General features: G+C 55.0%; 2 protein-coding genes across 2 annotated transcripts; both read right to left on the reverse strand.

Annotated features, from left to right (window-relative positions):
• Window positions 1–1,524: 1,524 nt before the first annotated feature.
• On the reverse strand, window positions 1,525–2,513 carry LOC138808192 (biogenesis of lysosome-related organelles complex 1 subunit 4-like). Its single transcript, XM_069994164.1, has one exon. It carries the CDS (start codon window positions 2,492–2,494, stop codon window positions 1,853–1,855), a length of 642 nt encoding a protein of 213 aa, XP_069850265.1. The 5' UTR covers window positions 2,495–2,513; the 3' UTR covers window positions 1,525–1,852.
• Window positions 2,514–6,867: 4,354 nt separating this feature from the next.
• LOC138808182 (MORF4 family-associated protein 1-like) lies at window positions 6,868–9,504 on the reverse strand. The gene is made up of 2 exons (XM_069994124.1): window positions 8,913–9,504; window positions 6,868–7,819 (listed from the first exon to the last, which is right to left on the reverse strand). The coding sequence occupies exon 1, from the start codon at window positions 9,293–9,295 to the stop codon at window positions 8,927–8,929; it is 369 nt and encodes a 122-aa protein (XP_069850225.1). The 5' UTR covers window positions 9,296–9,504; the 3' UTR covers window positions 6,868–7,819; window positions 8,913–8,926.
• Window positions 9,505–13,927: the final 4,423 nt, after the last annotated feature.

Raw genomic sequence — 13,927 nt, forward strand, 5'->3', positions numbered from 1 at the left:
GACTTCATCTCAGCTTGTGGCTGGGGCATAGTGATGCCTGCCTGTCATCTCCAGCAACACGGGAAAGTTCAAATAGGAAGATAGCAGCCCAATCTGGCCTAGGCATAAAGCAAGACTCTACCTTGAAAACAACCAATGCAAAAAGAGGCTGGAGGGGTAGCTTAAGTAAAGGTCAAGCCCCAGTACGGAAAAGAGGGAGAGGGGGAGAAAAAGTAAGAGAGGAAGGAAGGAGGGAGGGAAAGGAAGAAAGAAAATAACAAAGGAAAAAAGAGAAGTATACGTAATATATGCTGCCATTTTTTAATGGTACCGGTCCTAGGGCTTGAACTCAGGGCCTTGGGCTCTGTCCCTGAGCTTCTTTATGTATTCTACCACTTGAAGCACAGTTCTACTTTCAGCCCATCTTTTTAGTAGTTTATTGGAGATTAGAATCTCATGGGCTTTCCTGCCCAAGGATAGCTTCAAACCAGGATCCTCATATCTAAACTCCTGAGAGGTGTCAACAACCAGAGTCTGGTCATTCTCAAGATAGTCTCATTCTAATCTCAATTTGACCTCAATGAAGTGGCATAGTAGTCAGCCATGCTGACCTTAAACTTGAGCTCTTCCTGACTTAATCTTTTGAGTGGTAGAATTACAGCTGCGTTCAACCACACCTGTTTCCTATAGCCCCATTTATAGAGTATTCTTTTGAGGAATTCTTACCTTGAGGAATTGACAATGCAACCACTGCTTTCAAACAGCTTGCACAGGACTTCTCATAAGGCCCAGTGAATTCTAGATGATCTTATTGAGGGGGGACTACTTCCCCTGGTGGTCAGTAGAAGGCCTGTGATTGGTGCACTTTCATTTGTATGAAGGCCTGTGATTGGTGTGAATACCATCACCCCAACTCCTTCATTGCTAGGTAAACAGATTACACCACCTTTTCTAAGAACCTCAAAGATGTGTCCAGACACAAAATAGTAACTACATAAACTAAGTGCTTCTTCGATGTTACTATCTAAAATTCATGTCTAAGTTTGTATATGCAAGAGACTTGTGGACAGGGTGAAAGAACAAAATCCTAACATTCTTTCACACAAATGGCCTCTCCACTGATACACTGATGTTACAGTAACTGAGGTTAGTTTTTCACATCAGGCACAGATGGTACTTCCAAGCTAGCTTTATCTCACTCTCAAGATATGAACAACATGCCTATTTTAAAGCAAATTGGGACATAAGTGAAATATTTCTCAGGAAAGTTTTTCCAGTAAAACTAAAAACCTTACCTAGTACTTCAGTTATAAACCCAGCAAGAATAACCATACAGACTTGTTCCCTATGGATAAACTAAAACTGCGGGGTTGTATTGCCAAATACAACTTCATAATTCATTGTAAACAAAAAAAAAAAAATCAACGTTTCCTTGGAATTCGCCTAATTTTCTTTCATTTACAACCCATGCTATGGAAAGTTAAAAAGAATGCTACACAATGAACCCTCTACTGTAAAAGTAGGCTATAGAAGACAGAATCACAGTTATGATTAATAAGGCTTTAATGGCTCGGTAATTTTTCTCACAGTAATAAATATATAAATCTTGAAAAGATAACACTGTTAGTTGAGTAGGAAAATCCACAAAGAACAGTGCTATTGTAGAGGACAAGTTCATTCATGTGGCTTCCCATCCCCCACCCAGCAGCCTTCAAGTTAGAATTGGAAGACGGCACTTTGTATCAGGATCAAGGAAGCGAAGTGGTCTGCAGAAAATGAACTTTAAAATTCCATTCGGCAACATCATATATGAAGTAATACGATCTTGAATTAATGCTTCAGGCTCTTATTTGGGGTTCTCGTGCAGTTTGACTCAGAGTTGGGGTCTGTCGTTGCAACACGGGAAGTGGTCTTCGGTCCGAAACAGGGCGGGTGGCTCATAGGCCGCGTGCGGAGGCCGGGCGGGGGGCGCCCGGTTAAAGAGGGCGGGCACGTGCATGGCGTGCAGGAGCTTCGTGAAGGCCTTGGGGAAGGCGCCCAGGTCGGCCTCCGCCTTGGTCACGTGCTCCTCCATCCGGGCCACGCTGCGGCCCACCATCCTCACGAAGGCCTCGAGTTTGTCGATCCTGCCGTAGACGCGCCGCATCTCCGCGGCCCTGGCGTGGATGCGCGGCACGCCCTCGCTCACCACGTGCGACGAGTCGCCGCGAATCATGTCCAGCATGCCCGCGAACTCGTCCACTCTGGAGAGCAGGTCTTCGAGGCTGGCGTCCAGGGCCTCCACCTCGGGCCGCGTCCCGGCGCCGGCGCCGGGCAGCAGGCAGGCGGCGCAGCTCGCCGCGGCGCGCCGCAGCAGCGGCAGGTCCTCGCGAGCCTCGTCCTCCCACGGCCCCGAGGCGCTGCTGTGGCTCTGGGACACCGTGCCGCTGTCCCCGCTCCACGCGGCGCCCTGCGGCTCGGCCTCCTCGGCCGGCGCCTCGCGCGGCAGCTCGGCACCTGCGGGGCTGCCCGCCATGGCCCGCCGCGACCGCTTCCGGCGCTCGCCCCCGCTTCCGGCGCCAGCAATATACGTCACTGTGCCACCGCCCGCCCGCGCGCCCTCGTTGGCGCGCGCCCGCCCGCCCGCCCGCTTCTCACCGCCCTGCGCGCGCACGTGTGCGCCGGAACGCGCACGCCCACCCACCTGTTCGTGTAACGATCTCCCGAAGGGAGTGTGTGTGGGGAGGTCCCCTGTGAGGTCCTCGGGGGCAAAGGTCGTGGTGGCCCGAAAGGGGGGTCCGGCCCCGTGGGCGCCGACGCAGTTATTCTGGAAAGTACGGTGGAAGGGATGTCAGCGTCCCGGGGACGGCCCAGCACGTGCACGCCCTCACATCCGGGCTCCGGCGGAGGCGCGCCCCTTCGTCTGGGGCCGGGTCTGCTGCTTCACGCAGGGGGCGCCGGGAGGCCCGGCGCGCGGCCGCCCGCCACCCCGCCACACGAGCCCCGCCCCGCGTGTCCCCAGCCGCCCCGGCTGCCTTCGAAGGCTGCGGCAGCGGTTCGGGCCGGGCCGAGGGGGCGAAGCACGCAGGCCAGCCCGGTGTGCTTCCCGTCAGCGCCGTCGGGGAGGCGTGCCTGTGGCGGCCCGGCGCGGGCGCCCCCCCCCCAGCCGGCTTCGTGCCGCCGACACGGCCCCGTGGGCCCTCTCTGGGCCCCAGGCCCGATCTCCTGGCTGCTTTCCACAGAGGGAGCTGCCCCGGTGGCCAGCTGTTCCCCCGCGAGTCTGACCCCGCTTGTAATTCATTTCTTCTCTGTTGCTTGTCTTTGGCAAAATAGTACTATGTCATTAAACACACTCAGAAAAATGGGGGCCCTGAGCGCAGTGGCTGAGGTACCGGGACTGAGTGGACAGGAGCACGCACGTCCCCAACCTCCTTGGGTCCCCTGCGGGATGACCTCAGGGCTGGCAGGGAGCACGCTTGCCAACGGACCTGTGTCTTTTTCATCTCCCTTCTGTCTACCAGTCAGTCAATGGGTAATAACAACCGGTCTAATTACTGAATGTTGCAGAAAAGCCTGGTCCCAGCTATGAGAACCAGCTGCCAGAGTGGGGAGGAAGGGGTGAAATGGTCAAAGCAAGGGAGAGGTGGATCCAGGTTTGCACAGATGATTTGCTGGGGACCTACAGACAGAAATGTGAGGTGGGTGGCAGCAGAGGGGGGGATGGCACCCTTCCCAGGAGGAAGCGCTTTCGTGCTCAGCTTGTTAAAGGGGGGCTGTGGCCATCTATCTAGAATGCCCTGACCTTTCTCAGAAACTATTAACATCTCCAGTGCTAGCTAGAAAATGGCCCCGGTGCTGGGCACTGGTGGCTCTTGCCTGTAATCCTGGCTAGTAAGAAGGCAACTAACCAGCAAAAGGCTAGTAGCACTAGCCTAGGGGGAAAAACCTAAGGAACAGTGTGTAGACCTTAAGTTCAACTCTCAATACTGGCACAGAAAGAAGAAAAGGGAGGGAGGGGAGGTGGGAAAACACTGGAGTGCTGGTGGCTGACACACAATGCTCATTTGTCTTTATCTTTGTTCTGCAGGGTTTGTGGTATGCCAGGGTCACCTGTAATTTTACCAAGCTGAGTCCTTCCAATGAGTTGTGTGGAGAGAAGACACTGAAGTTTGAAGGAAATAGCTAGTTGGTCTGCAACCAGAGTCATTTCACAAGTATTTATTATCCATAAGGACAGCAGCAAACTCAGTCCAAGGAAGAACTTCCAGCAAAGGCTTTCTGGAGGCCGGGAACTGCTCCGGGGTCCGGCCTGGCTTCTGCCAGGGATCCACCTCCAGAGCGTTGGTCAAGTTCTGCTTTGGCAAAGTAATAGGACGAGCAGGGCAGGGCAGTCACAAACACCACCAGGGCACCTCTGTTAAGTATCCAGATCCTTGAGCAGTTTGTTGTCCCTTCAGCTCCAGGGAGATGCCGAATTCATGTCACAGGCGTGGTTAATTAAGGTCTCACCCTGACTGGCCTTCCCTGGGAGCAGGCGGCATTTGCATCGCTTCTGTATTTCACAGGGTTCAGTGCCGGTCTAGCTGACTTCCTACAAAGGCCCTATGGGCTTTAGAGGGTCTTGAGCTACCCTAGTTCATGTGACATTACAGGAATTAGCCTGTTTAACTTTTGTATGTGTTGGTCCTAGGACTTGAACTCAGGGCTTGGGCTCTGTCCCTGAGCTTTTTTGTTTAAGGCTATTGCTCTACCACTTGAGCCATAGCCCCACTGCTGGCTTTTTGGTGTTTATTGGAAATAAGAGTCCCACAGACTTTCCTGCATGGGCTCGCTTCGAACTGGGATCCTTAGATCTCAGCCTCCTGAGTAGCAAGGGTTGGTTACAGGCATGAGCTACCAGCGCCTAGCTTAGCCCACAATGTTTTAGGCCCAGTTTGGATTGCATTATGTTATGCAGGAGACAGTTTCAGTTTTGGAAGGGGAATGTCTTTGGACTGATAGAGTGCCTTGGAATGGCAAGTACACAGGGGACACGTGTCTAGTCATGCTTCTATCTTTGTGACCTGCTTACTTTGTAGGTGTCCCTTCTCATGCAGCTCTGAACTGGTTTCCATAAATCTGCACTCCACACAACCACCGGGTAAGAATGGAGCCTCAGATGGAGACTAGGCCCATTCTAGCTCTCATCTGGAGAAGGGTTAAGACACAGGTGTGAAGGAAACACAAGGCCCCACCTTCCTGTGCTGCTCAAGGCACCCTGCTGGGCCCTAGGTCCCAGGTCGGCTTGGAGGATCTGTTAGGGAGTCGGAAGGCTGTGTATGTGACCTTCTAGACCAGAGCAGCATCCTTACCAAAGGACCAAATAGAATCCAAATGCAGTCTGAATATCAACAGTAGGGGGTGCTGGCGGCTCAGTGAGGCCTGGACCCTGTGTCTCCATGGTAGCCACCATCTCCAGAGATCATTATCCTGAGTCATCACACAGCAGTCACATGCCCTAAGGTGCATTGTGTAATACAAATTTGTAATACAGCAGGGGAGGCAGGGAAGGCTGCAAAGGCAACGGTGGACAAGTGGTGCCATTAAAGTGATTGTGGGTTTACAGTGAACAGTCACCTACTGTTTATGAAGCTGTAGCTGTGAGGTTACTGGAAAGGTGTCCCCCTCCCCTCTCCCCCCAGGACAGTGTCCAAAGCAGGCCAGTTGAAGGGCCTCGCCTTCTGCTTTCCCAAGTTCTCCCAGGTGGAGAATCCCTTAGACTGGTTCTCAAGGTGGATTCCAGGATCCCTGTCCTTTCCCACCCCAACATTCTAGATGGAAATTCCCAGCGGCTCTTCCCAATTGTTTCTCTAGGAAGCTGTCCTGTACACATCCCGAGTCAAATCCTGGGGCTTGAACTCAGGGCCTGAATGGTGTCTCTGAGCTTTTTTGCTCAAGGTTAGCTCTTCATCACTGGAGCCACAGGTCCATTTCTAGCTTTTTGGTAGTTAATTAGAGGTAAGAGTCTCACACTTTCCTGCCTGGGCTGGCTTTGAACTGTCATCCTCAGATCCCAGCCTCCTTAGTAACTAGAATTCCAAGTGAGCTTCCAGTGAGTACCCAGCTCCCCTGAGCATTTCTACATTAGAACTCCTGAGCAGGACTTCATTTCATATCCTACCAGCTAGCTTCCCCAGGAAACACTCTCCTAAGGTGAAAACTAGAACAAAGCTGAGTTCTTCAGGGCCCAACTTCTGTGTAAGGGAAGGACACACTACCCCAGGCTGTAATGAGACAGGGCCTTCAGGATACAGGCCACACTGGAAAGGGGTGTGGCTGACCCCACCTTCTGCAGCTTGAGGATACAGCTCTCCCTTAGGAAGGGGCTGTGCATCATTGTACCTACCCTTCCATTCTGCACTTGATCTTTGTATGGCAACCCACATGCCTAGTGCAAATGCTAAGATAGTCCTAAACTCAAACACTGGAGATGGTTTGGCTGTGAGAAGATAAGGCCTAAACTATAGGGTTCTGTGAAGTTCATCCCCAAACTGAGAACCAAGTATATTTCCTCCCCTCCCCTGCCACACACATACTTTGGTCATGGGGCTTGAACTCTGGGTCTGGGTACTGTCCCTGGGCTCTTCAGCTCAAGGCAAGCTACTCTTTGAGCTACAGCACCACTCCTGATGTTCTGGTGGTTTATTGGAGATGAGTCTCACAGACTTTCCTGCCCCAGTTGGCTTTGAACCAAGATCGTCAGATCTCAGCCTCTTGAGTAGCTAGGATTACATGCGAGAGCCACCATCCTGGCACCAAAAACATTCTTTACTGGGATTCCAGCAGAGCCAACCCCCCACCCTCTGTCAGAGGCCCAGAGTCTCGGAAGCAAGAATATTCAAGACTTCATCCTTAAACAAAAATTCTTAATTTTTTGTCTTTTCAAGCAAGTGAATACTTTATTAACATGGTAAGGTTACTTTTTGTTTTTCAAACACGGTAGGGTTTTGACCTCAAACATCTGTCAGGTCTGCTACTGAAATGAACGGAGCTGGACAACACACGGACCTCCCAGATGCCTCCTCTCTGCCCACTGAGCGTCCACTGCAGATACTTCCACGTTTCTCCCCCCCCCCATTGCAGGCCTTCGCAAACCTTTAACTTTATGCCTAGACACCCTGAAAATGCAGGAGGGTATGACATCAGCTTGTATGGAGTGTCAGGGTCTCATCTAGGTTCCAGGTCAGATAGAGCCAAGTTAGGTTGTCTAAACAAACTCACCAAATGGGTTACATCAGACAGTGTGTCACATAAAATTTAAAATTTGAACAAAATACATCTCTCCTCCTTTGGTCTCACACAGGAATTAAAGTCCCCAAATGCAAACAATCCACCTCCCCCCTTCTCCCGCTCATCAGTCCCAGACAGGTCAGGCCCATCCACGTTCCCAGCTGAAGTCTGGTCCCTTCTTCAGCAGCGCTTCATGGAGTCTTCTATAACACAGCCCCTTCAGCACCTCCAGAACTCATGTATCACACACAGACGCAAAGTTCCAGGGAGCGATCAGGTCACACGGGAAAGAGCAAAGCACCTCAGAATTTACAAACCACCACCAAAGCCCAGAACACACGTGACTTGTGACTTCGCGGGAGCTCACAATCCGGGCCCTAATCGTGCGCATGGGAGCGTTTTCCAAATACACGTTATTTCCCCAAACAAAACATCCAACCATCAGAACGCCTATTGAGGTCATCAACCACAGACCATCGCAGAAACGCAGTGTAAGTGAGAACAGAGTGCAGACAGAGAAAAAAGGGAAAAAACAAAAGGCTCTCTGGTTCCAGCTCCTCCATCACGCGACCAGAATCCACTGGCTGGAAACCTAGGGCAGATAGAGAGACTCGGTCAACAAGGGGTTAATCCCGGCGCCATGACGTCCGCACGCGGCGGGGAGGGGTGTAGTGATGCTCCTCGGTCTTCTAGCAAAATCTGAAAAGCTCTGGGGGCTGGCTCTGCGTGGGGCCGCGTTCGCCAGACTTTGGAGTTGTAGGATCTCTCTCTAAGGGACTGCACCCCGGAGTGAGGGCGCACCCCGTGTGGGGACAGGAAAACGACCCCGGCTTTGCCCGTCCCCTGTGGAGTGCGCGCGCTCCCACTGCGCTCCCCGGGGGGCCCCCACTCCCGAGGCTCCCCCCCACTGCGCTCCCCGGGGGGCCCCCCACCTCCCCGCGGGCTCCCCACCCCACTGCGCTCCCCGGGGGCCCCCACCCCCACTGCGCTCCCCGGGGGGGCCCCCACTCCCGAGGCTCCCCCCCACTGTGCTCCCCGGGGGGGCCCCCCACCCCACCCCCCCGCGCTCCCCGGGGGCCCCCCACCCCACCCCACTGCGCTCCCCCGGGGCTCCCCACCCCCCCGCGCTCCCCCGGGGCTCCCCACCCCCCCGCGCTCCCCCGGGGCTCCCCACCCCACTGCGCTCCCCGGGGGCCCCCCACCCCCCGCGCTCCCCACCCCACTGCGCTCCCCGGGGGCTCCCCACCCCCCCGCGCTCCCCGGGGGCCCCCCACCCCCCGCGCTTCCCCGGGGCTCCCCACCCCCCGCGCTCCCCGGGGGCCCCCACCCCACTGCGCTCCCCGGGGGCCCCCCACCCCCCCGCGCTCCCCCGGGGCTCCCCACCCCACCGCGCTCCCCGGGGGCCCCCCACCCCCCCGCGCTCCCCCGGGGCTCCCCACCCCACCCCCCCGCGCTCCCCCGGGGCCCCCCACCCCCCCGCGCTCCCCCGGGGCTCCCCAACCCCCGCGCTCCCCCGGGGCTCCCCACCCCACCCCCCCGCGCTCCCCCGGGGCTCCCCACCCCCCGCGCTCCCCGGGGGCCCCCACCCCACTGCGCTCCCCGGGGGGCCCCCCACCTCCCCGCGGCCCCCCGCTCCCGGCCCCCCCCCCCGCTCCCCCCGGACGTCCACGCCCCGCCGCGCTCACCGCGCCCGCCCGGCTCACGACGACGACGCGCTCTTCTCTATCCGCCGCACCAGCGCCACCAGCATCTCGGCCATCTTCGCCATCTCCTGCGCCTTCTCGTCGGCCTTGTCGCTGCGGGCGGCCTTGTCGGCGGCGCCCGCGCCCTGCTGCAGGCGGTTCAGCGCGCTCTCCTCCGCGGCCTCCACCTGCGTCCGCGCGGGCACGAGCGCGCGCCCCGCCCCCCACAGCTTGCCGCGGGGCCGCGCCCGCGCGCGCGCCCGCGCCGCCACGTCCTCGCGCATCTCGCGGATGACGGGCAGCAGGAACTGCTCGAAGTCCTCCTCGGGCTCCAGCACCTCCACCTCCCCGGGCTCGGCCGGCTCCGCCACGTCCAGGGGCCGCATCTCCTCGCCGCTTCGGGTCCGCGCGGGCGGCGTCTGCGGGGCGCAAGGCGGGGCGCGCGCGGCGCTCGGCCTCTGCTCCGGGGTCTCCCCGGAAACTTTTCCCCCTCGGAAACTTTTCTCCCCGAGAGAAGACGCGGAGAGCAGCGACTTGCGAGCAGAGCAGCCCCGGACAAAATGGAGTCCCGGCCGTCAACCAAAACGGTGGTCGTCAACCGGACTCTGCGCGTTGCGGCCCCTTTCACGACACGCCCGCGCCTCGCTTTACGGTCGCGCTGCGAAGTGCGTGCGCGCGCGCGCCCGCGGAGGGGCGGGGCGGGGCGGTGCCGCCGCGGGCGCGCGCGACCCGACCCCCTTCCCCCCTCCCCCCTCCCTCCCCCCCCCCCTCCCCGCCAGTTACCCGGATGCTGGGTCTCGCTCAGGTCGGTGGGTGGGCTCGTCTGGCGCCTCGGGCCCCCGCCGCGCTGCGGGGTCGGCCGCCGAGTGACGCAAAGCCGGGACGGGGCCGTGGTTTAAGTGGCACACCCCTGCCTTGCAGACACAGGCCTCCAATGCAAACCCAGCCCTGCAGACAAAAGGCGCACACGCAGCCTGAGACCGGAGCTCCGGGTTCAAGGCCAGCCGGGGCCCGAAAGTCCGGGAGACTCTTACCCATGATTTCACCACCTGAAGAGCGACGGGAGCTGTGGTGCAAGAAGCTCAAGGACAGAGCTCAGGCCCTGAGTGGGGCCGCAGGACCAGTGTGCGCGTGCGCACACGCCACTCACACAATACACACCACACACACCACACACCACTCACACACCACTCACACACCACTCACACACACACCACACACACACCACTCACACACACACCACACACACACCACACTCACACAATACACACCACACACACATCACTCACACACACCACACACACACCACACTCACACAATACACACCACACACACACCACTCACACAATACACTCACACACCACACTCACACAATACACACACACCACACACACACACACACCACACCACACACCACACTCACCACAATACACTCACACCACACTCACCACACACACCACACTCACAATACACACCACACACACAATACACTCACACACACCACACTCACACAATACACTCACACACCACACACACACACACACCACACACACACGACTCACACACCACACACACACACAGTACACTTAGAACTAAGTAACAGTGCAAGCAAAATATCAAAAGTTGGGGCTGGGAAGGTGGCTCAGTGGTAGAGCGCTTGCCTTGCGTGCATGAGGCCCTGGGTTCGATTCCTCAGCACCACATAAGCAGAAAAGGCCGGAAGTGGCGCTGTGGCTCAAGTGGTAGAGCGCTAGCCTTGAGCTGAAGAGCTGAGGGACAGCACCCAGGCCCAGAGTTCAAGCCCCATGACCAAATATATATCTCAAAAGTTATGTTGTGCCAATGAAGTCTTGGAATGGGGACTTAAGAATTTAAATGCTGCCGGGCGCTGGTGGCTCACGCCTGTAATCCTAGCTACTCAGGAGGCTGAGATCTGAGGATCGCGGTTCAAAGCCAGCCCGGGCAGGAGAGACTGTGAGACTCCTATCTCCAGTAAACCACAAGAAAACCGGAAGTGGCGCTGTAGCTCAAGTGGTAGAGCGCTCGCCTTGAGCTGAAGAGCTGAGGGACAGCGCCCAGGCCCAGAGTTCAAGTCCCACTACCGACCAAAAAAAAAAAAAAAAAAAAGAATTTAAATGCTTTATTAGAAACGAAAGCATTCATGAGTTGTTTCAAGTCAGTTAAATAGAATGAGCTGCAGAGGACAGGAAGGAGGAGACAACAGAGATGAGAACAGAAAACAGCAAGTCCAGCAATCGGGCACCAATGAGGATGGGACACCTATGAATGTCCTGTCCCAAGGCAGCAGGCTGCGTGGGACCCCGTTTCATCTTATCCTAGGGAAGTGGTGCTACTTTTCATTCACTTGGTAGGGCACATTTCATTCCCTCCGCCGCCCACCCCCAGCTGAGCAGAAAGTACCAAAGTCTGCTCTAGCCTCTCACTCTTGAGGTGTCCACTCTGGGGGCTTATGACATGCATCCACCTGGCTAGGTTTGAGAAGGGGTAGATCCCAGTGAGTGAGGCGTGGGAAACAGCAGCCCGAATTCAGAGATAAGCACCTTATCATCGTCTAGCGTGGTGGCAGGCACACAGACAGTACTGCCTTTGCTGTAAGTCTTATACTCCTTACTAAGCTGCAACAGTTACTTAAAAACACACACACACACACACACACACACACACACAACCTTCCATCTCCCTGACCCAGCCTGCTTGCCCAAGTAATCACTGCATTCAGGGAACAGAACATGAATAGCTAAAAGAAACATTCAGCCTTAAAGATTTTAAAATGCCACTTGGGAAAAGGACTTGTCTGATCACAAATGTGTTGGCAAAGAAAAATAATAGCTATCTCAAGGTTGGACATCCATCTTAAGGAAAGCATCTGGCAGAACCTTCCTTTGTTCAAAAGGAATTTTGGACAGTTATGTCACAATGACCCAGATTTAATCAGCAGACCAACTTTGAAATCCATGGGGCCAGTCGATCACAGTGTTCCAGCAAGAAAGTACCAGGTGTCGGGAACAGAGGGGAACACTCACAGCCCACTTTTTCACCCTACATCCTCCTGATCACAGAACAGCATCTTTCTCAGAGCACCCTCGCTCTGCCCTGTAGAGCTGCCTTTGGCTTCTTCTTGCTTAAACACTGCCAAATTCTTACTTTTGTGAAGGAATTCTTATCCCAAGATCTTAGGTCAAAGACCTGGGGCAAAATGCTGAGCCCTGATCCCTATCTCTAGTAGGGGATCTTCACAGCTCTCACCAGACACCAGTGACCATTTCTTTGCTCTGAAAGCCCCATGCTTTGCCTATTCATCTTTCGGTCCTTGCCAGGTCACAAATCTTCCTATCCTCACAGTTTTGCATTGCTCAGATCATAGAGTTGGAGTCATTGGGTAGCCAGAGACTACATGGAGGCTTATTTCTTTTTTAGCACTCCATTGTCTGTATGGGCCATGGTTTATCCACTCATCCACTGAAGGGCATTTGCTTCTGCGTTTGGCAATTGTGAATAAAGCTGGTGAAAACATCTGTGTGTAGGTTTTGGTATGGACACATAAGATATGTATTCCAGGCTGGTCTTAAATGTCCTATCTCAGTCTCCTGAATATCGGGATTACAGCAGTATACCACAGTGCCAGCTCTCATTATGATCAACAGAGGGATGTGTGTGTGTGTGTGTGTGTGTGTGTGTGTGTGTGTGTGTGTGCTGAGTTTGAACCAAGGGTCTTCACTCTTGCTTGGCTTTATTGTTCAAGGCTGGGGCACTATATCACTTGACAACAATTCCACATTTGACTTTTTGTTAGTTAATAAAAGTCTCATATTTTTCTGCTCAGGCTGGCTTCAAACTGCAATCCTCAGATCTCAGCCTCCTGAGGAGCATGAGCCTCATGTACTTGGCCATAATCCATCTATTTAAGCATCTAGAAGTGTCCTTTTCCCTTTCCTTCAAGCCAAGGCATGGCGTGAGCTACGCAAAGGCTCTATCTTGTCTCACAGATTGGTTAATGATGGCCAGAAATGCTTAGTATTCAAGCTGCTCACATGGTTTGGTTTTTATTTGTTTTTGTCAGTTGTGGGGTTTGAATTTAGGCCCTGGGCGCTGTTCCCCAGTTTTTTCCATACAAGGATAGTGCTCTACCACTTTGAGCCACAGCTCTACTTCACTTTTTTGGGGGGGAGGGGGGTGGTTAATTGGAGATAAGAGTCTCAGGACTTTCCTTCTGAGCTGGCTTCCTGAGTAGCGAGGATGACAGGCATGAGCCACCGGCCCCTGGCCAGGCTTCAGGGTTTGCATGGTAAGCACGGTGGCTTGTGAGGAACGTCCTGGCTGTACACATCTGGAGAACCTTGGAGCTGAAGCCACGCCCGGCTGGATGCTGCTCTGTGTTTTCCACTTTCCTATGAAAGGACATGTTCACTTTGCTTTCTTCTGTATTTGAACACTGGTCCTACTCTTGCTAGGCAGGTGGGTTTTCCTCCAAGCCATGCCTTCAGGCCAGTTTACTGTTGTTTTGTTTATTGGTTGGTCTGGGGCTTGAACTCTGGGCCAGCCTGGGCACTGTCCCTGCACTCTTCAGCTCAAGGCAAGCGCTCTACCACTTGAGCCACAGCGCCATTTCTGGTTTTGTAGTGGTTTCTTGGAGATAAGAGTCTTACGGACTTTCCTGCCCTGGCTGGCTTTGAACGGTGATCCTGAGATCTCAGCCTCCTGAGTAGCTAGGATGACAGGCACGAGCCACCTGCCCGGCTTTACTACTGGTTGTTTTGAGGCGGTCTGCTTCCTGTGTAGACGTACACTTGGTGCCATCCACTGACACTGTCCTCCTGTGGCTCGGAGGACAGGTGTGCAGGGTGGCATCCAGCTCTCCATTGAGAAGGGGTCTTGTGAACTTTCCTGCTAGGGCTGGTGTTGAACTGGGATCCTCCCAGACAACCTCATCCCCCCAGGTGCTGGGATTACACGTGGGAGCCACTGGTGCCAAGGGTCACATGTTAACCCTGGAAAGT

Source organism: Dipodomys merriami, unplaced genomic scaffold, assembly GCF_024711535.1.
Source record: "Dipodomys merriami isolate MVZ:Mamm:240054 unplaced genomic scaffold, mDipMer1.0.p SCAF_446, whole genome shotgun sequence".
NCBI classification, from domain to species: Eukaryota; Metazoa; Chordata; class Mammalia; order Rodentia; family Heteromyidae; genus Dipodomys; species Dipodomys merriami.

Excerpts from the sequence above, each read along its gene's own strand:
- LOC138808192 (XM_069994164.1), bottom strand. The coding sequence starts at position 2,494 with ATGGCGGGCAGCCCCGCAGGTGCCGAGCTGCCGCGCGAGGCGCCGGCC.
- LOC138808182 (XM_069994124.1), bottom strand. The coding sequence starts at position 9,295 with ATGCGGCCCCTGGACGTGGCGGAGCCGGCCGAGCCCGGGGAGGTGGAG.